Source organism: Globicephala melas, chromosome 1 (assembly GCF_963455315.2).
Source record: "Globicephala melas chromosome 1, mGloMel1.2, whole genome shotgun sequence".
NCBI classification, from domain to species: domain Eukaryota; kingdom Metazoa; phylum Chordata; class Mammalia; order Artiodactyla; family Delphinidae; genus Globicephala; species Globicephala melas.
In genome coordinates this window covers 178,486,798-178,501,368 of record NC_083314.1, presented here as the reverse complement: position 1 = coordinate 178,501,368, position 14,571 = coordinate 178,486,798, and the positions used below count along the sequence as shown (strand labels likewise).

General features: G+C 43.3%; 1 protein-coding gene across 1 annotated transcript in view; it reads left to right on the top strand.

Annotated features, from left to right (window-relative positions):
- VPS13D (vacuolar protein sorting 13 homolog D) overlaps positions 1–14,571 on the top strand; it is a 244,666-nt gene continuing 230,095 nt past the window's right edge. The window contains exons 1-5 of the mRNA XM_030878044.2: positions 1–84; positions 3,672–3,840; positions 9,571–9,648; positions 11,690–11,880; positions 11,978–12,058. Coding sequence (XP_030733904.1) covers positions 3,744–3,840; positions 9,571–9,648; positions 11,690–11,880; positions 11,978–12,058 — 447 coding nt within the window. The 5' untranslated portion in view covers positions 1–84; positions 3,672–3,743. The remainder of the gene's footprint in view (positions 85–3,671; positions 3,841–9,570; positions 9,649–11,689; positions 11,881–11,977; positions 12,059–14,571) is intronic.

The following is a 14,571-nucleotide window of genomic DNA, read 5'->3' as shown; positions in this document are numbered from 1 at the left end:
CAGCGGGCCAGCGCCATTGAGGAGCTGCGAAGAGGAAGCGCCGCGCAGTGCTTGGCTGGGGCGGGCGGCCCGGGACACCTACAGGTACGGGCCGAGGCGGGGCGGCGCCGGGCGGCGAGCAGGGCCGGGGGCCGCAGGGCGGGCGTGGACCTGCGGTCGACCGCTCCGACTTCGTTTCAGACCTGGAAGCCCCGGCCCGCCCGGGCGGAGCGCTGCGCTGGGAGCCCGGGGACCCCGGCGTCCGGCCCTCCGGCGGTCTAAGCTCCTCGGGGGATCCCTGGGGTGTCCGAGCCCCAGACGGCCCCGAGCGCCCCGCCCTCACCGGGACTCTCGAGTCCGAGGCCCTGCGGGCACCCGCGCCATATGCTCGGGCGTCCTGAGTCTCCGAGGACTTCGGCGACCGTGTTCTGGGGAGTTTGAACCCCCGCCGGACCCGGACGCTTTTCCGGGTCGGGGCAGCCTGGTGCCCTGGGATCGAGGGGGTGTCAGGCCGCGTCTCCCCGCCGGAGCCTCGGTCTCCACGCGGGAGCCCAGGGTATGAGCTCCCTTGCTTTATGCCCAAGAACATGGCTCCAGTCACGGCTCCAGAGGGTCTTAAACATCCCCTTCTCCAGCCTTCTGGGGTCTCGTTCTGGGATGGGACATCAGGCCTCAAACCTCTCTTTATCCCTCGCCTCCCGGGGTCACATCCTGGCTGAGCCCCTCCTTCCGGGGCTGGGACGCGCGGCTGTGTTCCTTTCAGGCTGTATCTGGGAGGTGGGCTCTCGGTCCCCTGGAGCCGGGCTTAGGGTTCTGAGAGCAGAGGGGCGGCAGGCGGGCTGGAGGAGCCTCGCCTCCTGGGCAGTCTCCTTCCTGCCGGGCCTCCGCCCCTCTCCGGCCTCCGATGTCCGAGCTCGCAGGGCCGGCAGCCCTCAGCCCCGCCGCCTCCGCTCCCGCGTCCTGTTGCCAGCCCTTCCTACTCAGGGCTCCAGGGCTCCAGCCGCTCCTCGAGGGAGGGGCCTGGCTCAAGGTCATGGCCGGCTGTCTGCCCACCGGTAGGCTGAGCACTGATCCCCAGTGTCACCTGCCCCACCGATTAGGGGAGGCCAGGTGGGGTTAGTACCAGGCCTAGAAACCCTGATGGACCAGAGTGTAAAAACACTTTGGGATTCTGGCCAGTCTGGCGGCCTTTCCTGACACCGGATTCCTTAACGGAATCCTTGAAGTGGCCTCAAACCTGCTCTAGATGCTTAGCAGAGCTAATGGCTGCCGTCTAGCTTGGGCCTCAGTGTACTTACTGCACAGGGCGTTTTATAGTGTTTCTTACCCCATCTTCTTTTAATCAGTGCTTTGCATTCGTCCACCTTCAGGGAAGGTAGGGTAGGGCCAGATCTTGTGTGCAAACTGACGGTTGTTTCCCTTTATGAGGAGAGCACTTGTGGACGGCACCAGAGAGAGTTTGTTGGCACTTAGGACCAGAATCAATGGCAGCAACTTCAGAAGTAAAGAGTTTTCCAACTTTGGCTCTTTGCCTAAGTGTGTTTGGACTCTACATAGTAAGACTAGGTTAGTCAGGTTCATGTTTTGTTTTTGTAGGTTTACTCATTTAAAGTTATAGAAAGAAGTGTTTCCTTTACTCAGGCTGTTAAACATTTCTTATTTTAAGAAATTTGTTCTTGTAATTTCTTCTTTAAATAAGTGTATGCAGTAATTTTTAGCAGATTCCTAATTTTACATAAAAATGTAGCTTTAAAAAAGATCTTTGGAAAGAAATTAGTATTTTTCCAAATGCTGTTTATTTTCTTATGTTTTTACTGTCGTTGTTGACAAAAGTTAATCTTCCGTGGAAATGCAGGACACTATTGACAAATAAAAACAGATTTTTCCTGGAGGTTAACTCTTGTACAGCTTTGTGTTTGGGGGTTTCTGGTGGGTGGAGGCCTCTCAGTTGGGGTAAGAGTATCTCCTGGCACTAAGGTGAATAACTGGAGGTGGGGCAAAGTGCTTGGAAAGGATCCCGAAAGGGCCGGTTCCAAGTGGGATGCCTGCCACAGCAAACCTGGAGTGTCAGGCTTGGTAGGCTGGTGTCCGACATGCTTGGCTCAGAGCAAGATTTGGAGCCCACAGTTCTAACTAGGATCTACTAGCTGAGCAGTCTTGGAACCCATTTAAACTTTGGTGTCTCAAGTTCCCTCATGTTAACTTTACGGAATACTAAAAATAATCTCTGTTTTGTAATGCTAATAAACAGCAGTTATTGTAATGACAGCAGTAAATCAGCACTGACTGTAAATACTGCAGCTGGAACCAGAGGATTTCTGTTGTCTGCAGTTACTGACTAAGGGGGTCCCTTGTATCAGCACTGTCTGGTGTCCAGGTACCAGCAATGCAGCTCCAGGACAGTTAAGAAGAACGATAAACCACTGTTGTCTTCCTTCCATTTATATCATTTTATGAATGAGCCTGATGAAGAGGTTTGCAAAATTGATTTCGGGAAGGCTTAAAGAGGATCGGTGCAGAATATGAAGTTTATTGATGCAATCTCTTAGGCCATTTTTGCCTTAATCTAGGAGAGGGTTTCTCAACCTTGGTACTATTGGCATTTGGGGCTGGAAAATTCATTGCTGCGGGGGGCTACCTCGTGCATTGTAGGAGGTTTAGCAGCCTCCATGGTCTCTTCTCACAAGGTACCAGTAGCAATCCCCCCAGTCGTGATATTCAAAAATGTCTCTAGACATTGCCATATCACATCTGGATGAGAACCTCTGATCAGGACAGTCTAGTCCCCAGGTCAGTCACCAAAAGCAAGCAGTTTAACAATCAGTTACATCGAAAAGATACACAACTTTGAATTGTAGGTAATTTTTGGTAAATTTATAAGTGACTATCCCTTGCAGCTGCATCAAAATGCAGATGTATTGGTTTGGCCCTCCATTTACTGGTGGGGGCATCGTATAGTGCTTTTCATCCCATCTTTTTTTTTTTTTTTAAATTGAAGTATAGTTGATTTACAATATTGTGGTAGTTTCAGGTATACAGCAAAGTGATTCAGTTATGTATATTTCAGATTATTTTCTATTATAGGTTATTATACAATATTGAATATTCTTCCCTGTGTTATGCAGTAAACCCTTGTTGCTTATCTATTTTATATATCTTAGTGTGTCTGTTAATCCCATACTCCTAATTTATCCCTCCCCTCTTCCCCCTTTAGTAACCATAAGTTTGTTTTCTATGTCTGTGAGTCTGTTTCTCTTTTGTATATAGATTCATTTATATTATTTTTCAGATTTCACATATAAACGATATCATATAATATTTGTCTTTCTCTGTCTGACTTCACTTAGTTTGATAGTCTCTAGGTCCATGCATGTTGCTACAAATAATATTTCCTTCTTTTTTATGGCTGAGTATTATTCCATTATATATATGTGTGTGTGTGTGTGTATATATATATATATATATATATATATATACACCACACCTTCTTTATCCATTCATCTGTTGATGGACACTTAGGGTGCTTCCATGTCTTGGCTATTGTAAACAGTGGTGCAGTGAACATTGGTCACCCCATCTTTTCTTAAATCTGTGATTTGCATCCAGCCACCTTCAGGGCAGGTAGAGTAGGATATCAGCTTGGAAAAACTGTCAGGTTTTTCTGTTCATTTCCTTTTTTTTTTCTTTCATAGATTCTTCTGTGACCATGAGAGAGAGAAATAATGATCCATGAGTTTTAAACACCTTGTCTTGAGGATATAGTCATGTTGGAAGGTCTTGTAGCCTGGGTTCTCAATACCTATCTAGGGAAATATGTCAATAACCTGAACACTGATCAGCTGTCCGTTGCGCTTCTGAAAGGTGAGTGCATGTATCTCTTTTTGGTGAAGTATGCTTTGCAGATTGCGTTTCTATTTTTTATGTTCTTTTTGTTGTATTGAGAGTAATAAACCCCGATGGACAGATGGCTTTGTATTAAATATGTGTAAAAGGAAATAATGTTCTTCCATATGACACTGATTATTATTACAGGGTAACTTAAGTATATAGCTGGATTGTTGTAGGTTTTAGGGGACTGTTAAATATTAAAAGGAAAATAAAAAAGAAAACCATGCTACTGGTGACTGTGCTTTACCCCAGTTAATTTTTTAGTTTTATGAAGCTTTGTGGAGGCAGCCAGGATGTAGTGACAATGGCATTGGCTTCGGCTTCAAATCCTGCTGTGTTACTTGTTAGCTACATGAACAAGTCACTGAAATTCTGAGCCTCGGTTTCTTTAGAGAAAGAGGGTAATGTACCTTTACAGCATCGCTGAAAGGATCAAGTGGAGTGACCATTGAAGCTCCTATCCTGCTGGTGTGTAATAGACACCCAGTAGAAGTTTTAAAATACGTTACTGTGGGGTCTTCCAACAGAATTTCTGAGTTCTTGTCTTGCTGAGTAGTAACGTACCTAAAGCTTGAGACATTTTAGCCTTTACAGGTCTATACTGTGTAAATGCAGCCCAGGGGTTTGATGTGGGGATTGGAAAGCGGCTTTCTTCTCCTTCTCCTTGTTTTAATTTAAGTTCTGTTTGCTCAACTCAAAGTGGAACCCTTTAACAAATCTAGAGAAAGAAGATAAAGTCAGTTTGCAAACATGTAGAATCATAGAAAGAGGAAAGGAGGCCTCAGATATAGTGGAAACCTTCTGGGCTTCCTGGGAGTATGAGTTTTGGCAAGTGGACCAGGGCAGGTTAGTGGGGCTAGCAGTGATACAGATGTGTGTATAGTATGAGCACAGGGTGCAGTGATTTTCTCTTCCCAGAAGCAGCATTCTCCGGGGTTTTCTGACCCACCTAAACCAGTGGAGCGATCACAGCAGCAGTAGGCGGTGGCGAGCTAGCACGGTTGCACCTCCCTGCTCCCTTCCTTTCTTTGGAAACAGAAGTGGGTTCCTTCCTGTTCTTCGGCTTTTCCTTCTGCCCTTTCCTAGAAGGCAGCTGCTGAGTGGAAAGTGAAAGTGACCAATTGTCAGGGCGGGGCTGTGTTTAAAGTGCAATAATAGTGTCAGGTTCACCTCTTTGGTCACTTATTGAAGTTCTCAGACACACTGTGAAGCTAACCAGGTTGTACAGGGCAGGTAACAGGGCCTAGAAGGAGCAACATTGTTATTAGCAACAACATTGCTAATAACAGAGCTGGCTTTCTCAAGAGTGGTATGGTAAGAAGAAGGATCTTTGGTAAGAAGAAGGTAAGAAGAAGGTAAGAAGAAGAATTAAGGTAAGAAGAAGAATAGAAAAATGCTTTTTCTTTCAAAACTTGTGTCAGTTAGGTACTCCGTCCTTATGGCTCCAAAGCACACCACGATGCTTGGCCAGAAAAGTTTTAGAGCATTGCAATGCACTGAGAGAATGGCTTGTAAAGGAGTTGACACTTTTTGTTGATCTTGATGACATAGTTAAGCAGTGTTTGGGGGCAGAGGGTACTAGATAGGAATAAGAATATTATTTCAGTCTGTGTGCAAATATTTACAGATGCGTTGGAAGATGCAAAGGCGACTGAAATAGTGGTCAAGGGTATAGATTTTGTAGCCAGACTGGGTTTGAATCCCAGTTCCTCCATTTACCAGTAACTTGGGCAAATTACTCAAATTCTTTTTTTCTTCTTCTGACAGTTTTATTGAGATATAATTGATATAGAGCACTGTGTAAGTTTAAGGTATACAGTATAATGGTTCGACTTACATACATCATGAAATGATTATCACAGTAAGTTTAGTGAACATCCATCATCTCATACAGATACAAAATTAAAGAAATAGAAAAAACATTTTTTCTTGTGATGAGAACTCTTAGGATTTACTCTCAACTTTCATATATAACATATATGTTAACTATATTTATCATGTTGTACATTACACCCTTAGTACTAAATTACTCAAATTCTACTAAGAATTAAATAGAAAATTAAATATTAAAATTGCTTTAGTCTCCCTTTCTGCAAGTTGGAGGTAATATTAACTATCTCATAAGGTTCTAAGAACTAAACACATTAATGTAGGTTCAAAGAGCTTAGAACTGTTCTTGGTCCTCCGTCAGTGTTAGTCATCATCATCATACTACCAGCAACATGTGATTAGCTGGTGGGTTGGACTTCAAGGGTAGATTGTGCACACATGCTAAAAGCAATAAAAATGCAAAGTAGCATATGAGTAGTGGAAGGACAGAGATAGGACTTGTATAACATTTCATTTGTTCAGTCATTCGACAGACTTTCACTGAGCACCTGCTTTGGGTAAGGCTCTGTTATGGAATGATACAAAACGGGGAGACAGAAGAAAATACTTGGAGCTCAGGCATAGGGTCTAACCCTGGTTTCACCACTTAACAGCTGTTTGTGACTGTGAGCAAGTTACGGAAGCCTCCTCTTCATCCTCTGTCCCTCTTGCTGCCAGAGATCACACAGGTCTGGTATGAACTCTAGTACTACCACTGACCAGATCTGTGATTTTTAAGCAGACTGCTTATCCTTCAAGCTCATTTTTCTTATCTTAAAAATGAAGAAAATAATAGTATTTCCTCATATTTTTGTGAGGATCAAATGAAGAAATGCATATGAAATGCTTGGGACATAGTAAGATCTCACTGAATGATAGCCATCCTCATCTTCCTCCTCCTCCCCCTCCTCCTCCCCTCCCTCCTCCTCCCCCTCCCTTCCCCCTCCTCCTCCCTCCTCCTTCCCTCCTCCTCCTTCCCTCCTCCTCCCCCTTCTCCCCCTCCTCCCCTCCTCTCCCTCCTCCCTCCCCCTCCTCTCCTTCCTCCCTCCTCCTCCCCCTCCCTCTTCCTCCTCCTCATCGTCATCATCATCATGGTCATTGTCATGATCATCATCATCCCAGCTCCACCTCTATAATCCCTGCCCTCAGAGAGCCATTAACCAGTCCTGGAGACAGAAATAAGTGTACGGTAATACAAGGCAGTATGTATTATGTTGTTATACTAGAGATACAGGCATAATGCAGTGGGAGGGGAGTCATTCTTCTTGTCTGGAGGACCCTGAGAAAGCTATTCTGGGGGTGGCTTTGAGTGGGTCTTAGCAGGATTTTGATAGATGGCCCAGGCTGGGTGACCACATTCCAGGCAGAATGAGGCGTGTGAGCAGAGGCGGAAGGCTGAAACCTGCAGGGTGTCTTTGGGATGGTTTGGGGCCAGAAGATAGCGGCTGCCAGTGCTGGTTCAAGGAGTCTGAACTCTGGGCCATGGGCATACATTTAGATTCCCCCTCCTTTTTTTTTTTTTTTTTTTTTAATAAGCTCTGAACCTCAGGTTGGCCCTTTAAATGAGGTTGGCTTCCCTAGAGCTGAGGAAGGAAGATTGAGTAGTCATTAGGTATTACTCTAAATTCACCCCAGCTAGTGACTAGATTTCTTGTTAATCTGAGGTGAGGAATTTTTGGATGAGAGAGCCATCCATAAATAAGTCTGCAAATTATCTGTCTGGAAATCAACAAACATTATTATCTATAAGGTGCTCACCTATGCTGGGTGCTTTGTGGCCTGGTCCCTTGGAGGGACCTTTTCCAGCAGGGCCAGTTGTGGGTACATATGAGTGGGTGGGGAAGTAGGAAGCCTTTGATCTGTGTTTTGCCTGATTACCCTTTTAAAAAAAATATTTATTTTTATTTATTTATTTTTGGCTGTGCTGGGTCTTAGTTGCGGCACATGGCGATCTTTTTTTTTTTCAGTTGTGGCATGTGGACTTCTTAGTTGTGGCATGAAGACTCTTAGTTGCAGCATGCATGCGGGATCTAATTCCCCGACCAGAGATCGAACCCGGGCCCCCTGCATTGGGAGTGCGGAGTCTTACCCACTGGGCCACCAGGGAAGTCCCTGATTCCCTTGTTTTTGACTTGCTATAGGCTGCCATTTCTCCTCATTCTTTTCTGTGTGTCCTCTCCTTTTCTAGACCACCTCCTTTGCTGTCTGTGCTTCAGCTTCTTTAATTTTTCATTGAATGGATTGCCTGCAGTTCTTTCCACTTCTCCACTCTGTACAGCAGCCAAGGAAACCTGGGGCTGTCTGCCTTTGTGACAGATTTGGGTATTGAAAAATAGGGCGAATGATTCAGATTGCAAATGTTGCTCTTCAAAAGTTATATACTTTCCTCCCTTTAAGTCGGTTTCAACTGATAAGGAATGTGTCTCATGTTTTTTCCCCCTTATGCTCATTTTCTCCCCAAGTGTGGATATAGGGTTGTTTCTGGGCTCTCTGGGATTATTAGCTTCTCCTTTTGTTAAGTCTTAAGGTAAGTGGAGCCCCATGTGAATAGATGTTCTTGCAAAAGTCTGAAAAATAAGTTGGGTGCATTTGTTCAGAATCTGCCAAAATGCTAGCTTTGAATACTTCTTTAGATGCCAATGCACAAGTCTTAATCATTCAAAGGGGAAAATAATTAAGTTTCTTGTATTAGTGTGTCTTTGGAGGAAAAGACTTGCTCTCCTTTCTTCTGGGTTCTCTTACCAGTTAATGGTTGCTGGGTGGTGGTTGTCTGTACTCCCTGTTCTTGAGAGTACATTTCAGACAGATTTAAGTGACTCAGAAATTGACTTGTGTTGCACAAATGAACAACTTTATAAAACGGCTGTTTCCCCAGCATTTTGGAGATGGGGACCCTGCCTGCCTTTGTTTTTATTCCCAGTGGCCAACACAGTGCCTTAGGCGCAGGGGAGGGATCAGTATGTACTGGGTTGGCCAAAAAGTGCATTCGGGTTTTTCCATAAAAACCCGAATGCACTTTTTGTCCAACCCAGTATGTGTAAAGGGTTGATTTCCATAGCTGGGAGAGAGAGAGATCTAGCTGCACCCTTGTGACTAATCCTTCAGTCCGCTTTGGAGTCATCTTGTGCTTTTGGATTTAAGTAATTATAGAAACTGGGTCTGAAAAGGACCTTCATCGGTGGTCCTGTTCATGCCTTTGCTCTCTGACTGGTTATTACACCTGCGAGTGAGGGTGCAGAGGAGAACCTGCAGAGGGGGCTCTCCAGAGGAGAGAGTATAAATTCCTCTTGATGACCAACTTTACAGGGGCTCTCTGACGTGGTATGGAATACACCCATTTTGGGGGAGGGGGAGGGCGGTGGGTAAGGAGAGCTTGTTAAAAATTGCAAATTTCTGTTTCAGACCCAGGAGCCTGCATTTCATCCTAGGTGATTCAGATGTTAATGGTCCTCTGGTGGAATAGTAGCCTAAACTAGGGGTCTGTAAACCGGCCAACTGGCCAGATCCCCTTGCTAGCTGAGAATGGCTTTTCCATTTTTAAAGGCTTGTAAAGAAACAAAATAAAAGGAGAATATACAGTAGACACGATAAGTCCTGAGATATTTACTATCTGGCTCATTAGAGTTAGATCCCTGCCTAAATCCTTCATCTGCTGGTAAGCTTCAGCTGTTATTTACATGTCAGTGGGCTGGTCGGGAAATTAGTACAGAGAATGCACATTGGTATAGCCTGGGTCTAGATGTGAAACTCTCCCTTTACCCTTCATTGATTTGCACACAACAGGCAACTGCTGCATTTGTTGGATGAACATGTTATGGTATTTTTATTTTTTAGGTGCTGTTGAATTAGAAAACTTGCCTTTAAAGAAAGATGCCTTGAAAGAACTGGAATTACCATTTGAAGTCAAAGCTGGTATGTGGAACAAGGGAGTGGGAGGCAGTTTTGAGTCTTTTATCGATTGGGACGTGAAAAGTGAGAGCCCTTGAGTTTGGCTCTGTTGGACCAGGAAGAGGCAGGATTGGAAGGATAGAGTTTAGATCAGTCTTCAAGTGTGGTCTCTAGGCCATTAGTATCAGGATGATCTTGGGGGTGGTGGTGGGGAGGTCAGGTGGCCCCCAGACTTACTGAATCAGAGTCTCTGAGGGAGTGTTGTTGAACCTGCATCTTTAATAAGCACCCCAGGTGATTCTTATGTTTACTAAAGTCTGAGAACTTCCATCCTAGATACAGGGGGTTCTTATTTTCAGAGAATTCATATTACTAAGAGACAGTTTACTCTATTGAATGAAAGGTGGGCTCTGGAACTGTATGCTTGCGTTTCTATTCCATATCTGCCATTTTCTGGCTGTGTGACCTTGGGGAGGTTCCCTAACCACTCTGTGAGTGTATCCTCATCTTAGGATGGGATAATACTAGTAGCTATATCATAGGTTTGTTGAGAGGAATACCTGAGTTAATGCATTAAAATGACTAGAACAGTGCCCGGCACACTCAGTTGATGTTTGCAATTATTATCGGAGTCTTGCAGTTACTAGGTTTGGTAAGGAAACAAGAATTATCACGGAATAAAAATATTCTGTATTAAGTGACCACTTATAAAATTAGTCCCTCTTTAGACACTGCTCGTCATTGAACAAACCTGTTGATATCAGTCAGTCTTTCCCTTATTTTGAGGGTACTTATGTTACAATAAAGTGCAAGTACAATGCAAATCAGTTGCTAGGTGAAATAAAATAGAAATCTTGCAAGAGATTTAGGCTTTCTTGAAGTCAATTCAGGTCATAGGTGAACTGCCAGAATCACAAGCAAAGGCACTGACAAGTTAGAATCTGAAAGAAACTCTCAAGAATGATGAAACAGTGGATACTTCCAAGAGAGTTCTTATTTGACTATCAAAGGATTAAGAGAGGCTCTTAGGGAAAATTGATGTTTTCTAATATTTTGGCAAAAGTGACCCTTTTTATGCTTTTTATGCAAAAATAAAATGTAACAGAAATTATATTTTGCTGTCATATAAGTGTCCTCCCAATTAATTTAGGTTAGAATTGCAACTGTACACTAATTATTGTTAAAATTCTTTGTTGTGAAAATTGGTGTATGGTTTCAGTTATAATATAAATTTTATTAAATGTAAAAAACTTACTTTCATTTTTCTAAAGTCAAAATTAAAATATTTTTTCATTATTTGTTGTAAGATTTCTTCATCTGTTACCGGATTACACAGTTGATCATTTGGTGTTAATGATACTCTGTTATCTTAAATATAACACATCGATCCTGCTCGAATTCTAGATCTTAGACAGTAATGATAACAGTCTGATAACATGTGTTGCTTTCAGAGGTAGACTGTTAGTTGGGCTGTGTGGATCTTTGAGAAATGGTAGAACTTGGGGAATAAGTGTCACAATTCTACCAGGCCATTTATAGCTTTCCCATCAGCCCGAGTTCTCATGAAGAATCAGAATTCTTTCTCGATAGAGTACCACTGCAACGTGACCTACGTTTTGGTTGCTGTGTTCAAGATTGGGCATATTGCTGAGTCTGATAACTCCCAATAAGTACCTATCAACCAGCTAATTAATAATGAACAAGAGATGAGTGTGTGCCCACGGTCTAGTACAGGTGCCATGGGAAGAAAAGACACCCCAGGGAAGTTTACGATGTAGTCCTGTTGGGGAAGAGGTATTTTCCAGAGGGAGATGTTGCATTAGATGTGAAAGAGTTACACTGACCTTTTTCCATCTTCTGCTTTATTATGCCTTGTTCTTACAGATCTCAGCCCACTAATGTTTGTTTCACATGTACGAAAACTTGCTACTTGTTTTCTTAAATTAAAAAGTAAATGGTAATAATACTCCTTAAAGAAAACTAGAATACAGAGAAATGGAATTTAAAAATGTGTGCAAAAAAAAAAAATGTGTGCAGACAGTTAACAAGACTTTCCTTTTCGCAGGCTTAATTGGGAAGGTAACCCTTCAGATTCCCTTCTATCGCCCCCATGTGGACCCTTGGGTGATCTCCATCTCCAGCCTTCACTTAATTGGAGCCCCTGAAAAAATACAGGATTTCAATGATGAAAAGGAGAAGCTGTTGGAAAGGGAACGCAAGAAAGCTCTCCTTCAAGCCCTGGAGGAGAAGTGGAAGGCAAGGCAGAAATCCTTTTGGCCATGAGAGCGGTGGTGGTGAGACTTGAAATGAGCGAAGCACTAGATTCTGCTAACACCGGCTCTTTCCTTTGTAGAACGAACGCCAGCAGAAAGGGGAGTCCTACTGGTATTCAGTTACTGCCTCGGTAGTTACGAGAATTGTGGAGAATATTGAAGTAAGTCCTAATGGCTTTTATAAAGTATGAACACAGAAGGGATCGCTCAGGCTTAAGTGCATTTCACGTCCGTGGTTGCTGTTTCCTGTGGGTTTAACTGATAACAGGGTGTCTGCGGAGAGCGCTGATTGCTCATGTGTGCCTTTTCATAGGCGGTGCCAGAGGGAAAACCTGAAAAGCGAGTCCAGCTCTGGGCAGACACAGGTTTTTCTTGCTTCAGTTAGTGTGAGTAGGAGTTTTCATTTCATTGACATTTCACTTCATTTTCTTTACGAATATCGGAACCCTACGTGCTGAAGGATTTACCTCCCAAGAAGCCAGGTCACCTGAGTCTTCATGACTAAATCACTTAATCTCTTAGTCTCAGTTTCTTCATCTGTACAATGAGAGGGGTTGGATGTGGTTTCCAGTTGATTCCGTAGTGCACTGTGAACAGCCCAGTAAGATACTTGCTCTCACTGATGTGTCTGGAGGCAGTTTGTTGAGTTTCAGTGCTAGGGCTGTCGGCCCTCTTTTCTGCTTTAATTATTGTTTTGTTTGTCCTCAAAAACTAGAGCAGGGTTCACACTAATTTTCAGTGTGTCGTAAGTGTTAGCCCATGCTTCTTACCTCCAGGGTTTTCTTGCAGTACCAAAGTGACACAGGCCACATGTTTTTAAGGTGTCCCACTTCCCCCCAAAATACAGCCTGAGGTTGCTGGATTCATAACTTTGATAACATTGGGGGAAAAGATCAGTACGTTTGGGGTGACTGCTTTGAAATCTTTTCCAGGCAGTTATTTATTTATTTATCTATTTTAGCTGTCATTGATTTTTTAAAAAATTCCTCATTATTTTTATTTTTTAATAATAGCTTTATTGAGATTTAGTTCACATACTGTAAAGTTCACACTTTTAAAGTGTACAATCTAGTGTTTTTGGTATATATACAAAGTTGGGCATCGATCACCACTGTCTAATTCCAGAACATTTTCATCATACCCAACTAGTAGCCACTTCCAATTCCCCTCTCCCTCCAGCCCCCTACAACCACTAATCCACTTTGTGGATTTGCCTAGTCTGGACATTTCACATCAGTGGGGCTGTACTGGCCTTTTAGCATAATGCTTTCAAGGTTCATCCACGTTGTGGCATGTATCAGGACTTTATTCTTTTTATGACTGAATAATATATTCCATTGGATGGATTGCCAAAGATAAACAAAGCTGGAGTGAAGTTAAAGTGGTGAAAACAGACTTTATTCAGTGACTTCTGACAGTAGGGGAAGGAGCAGAGCTCCATTCCAGTTTGTACAGAGGTGACCAGGCCTTTTAAAGGGAGAATGGGGGCGGAGTGGGGGTGGGGAGAGGGCTCAGATGAAAAATTACAAAGGGTTGGTCAGTGTAGATATGATTAGGTCAGCTGTGTCTGCTAGCTGGGCTTCTGTCCTCCCAGAGAGAGGGGAGACAGAGGCTCCGCCCTTCCTGATGATTCCATTTCCAGGGAGTGGCATTTAGGTCCTTGAGTTGTAGGAGACACATCACATAGGGACAGAGAAAGGGTTTGCAGTTGTAAGCCCTTTTTGGTAAATGCTCTAAGAAGGGGGTCGGGTGTGCTCTTGTCAGGCGTCGGCTAGAACACACAGCCCTGAGCTTTTCTAGATGGGAACTCAGGAAGGGGATGGAATGTCCTGGAGACTCAGCCTTAGGCTGCTAGAAGCCTATGTTAAAATTTGGTCGGGTCTCTTAGGGTAGGCGTTTGAATGGAGTGCTCATACCTAGAGTTTTTGCAGTTCTCATGATAGACCACATTTTGTTTATCCGTTTGTCAGTTGATGGACATTTGGGTTGTTTCCACTTTTTGGCTATAAGGAATATTGCTGCTATAAACAGTCATGTGTATGGTTTTGTGTGAACCTATGTTTTCAGTTCTCTTGAGTATATGCCCAAGAGTGGAATTGTTGAGTCTTATGGTAACTATATGTTAAATTTTTTGAGGAACTATTTTACAGTTTCACCAGTAATGTGTGAACATTTCAATTTTTCCACATCCTGATCAGGATTTGTTACTGTCTGTCTTTTAATAGTGGCCATATTAGTGGGTGTGAAGTGAAATCTCAGTGTGGTTTTGATTTGCGTTTCCTTAATGGTTAATGTTGTTGAGCATCTTTTCATGTGCTTATTGGCCGTTTGTATCTCTTTTGGAGAAATGTCTGTCCAAATCCCATTTCCATTAAAAAAAAAAGTATTTATTTATTTTTAACTATTGAGTTGTAAGAGTTCTTTATATATCCTGGATTTTAGTCCCTTATCATCAGATATATGATTTGCAAATATTTTCTCGCATTCTATGGGTTGTCTTTTCACTTTCTGTTATTATTTTTTAATTCATTGAAGCAGAGTGCTTTTTCTGTACCCCCACTATAGGGGCAAGGGGTAATAAATAAGGTCAAAATGGAAATACCCTGCTGGTGTTCCTGTGTCCAGGTTTGAGGACACAGAGGCAAGATTAAGATATCATAAGAGAGGGAGGGAC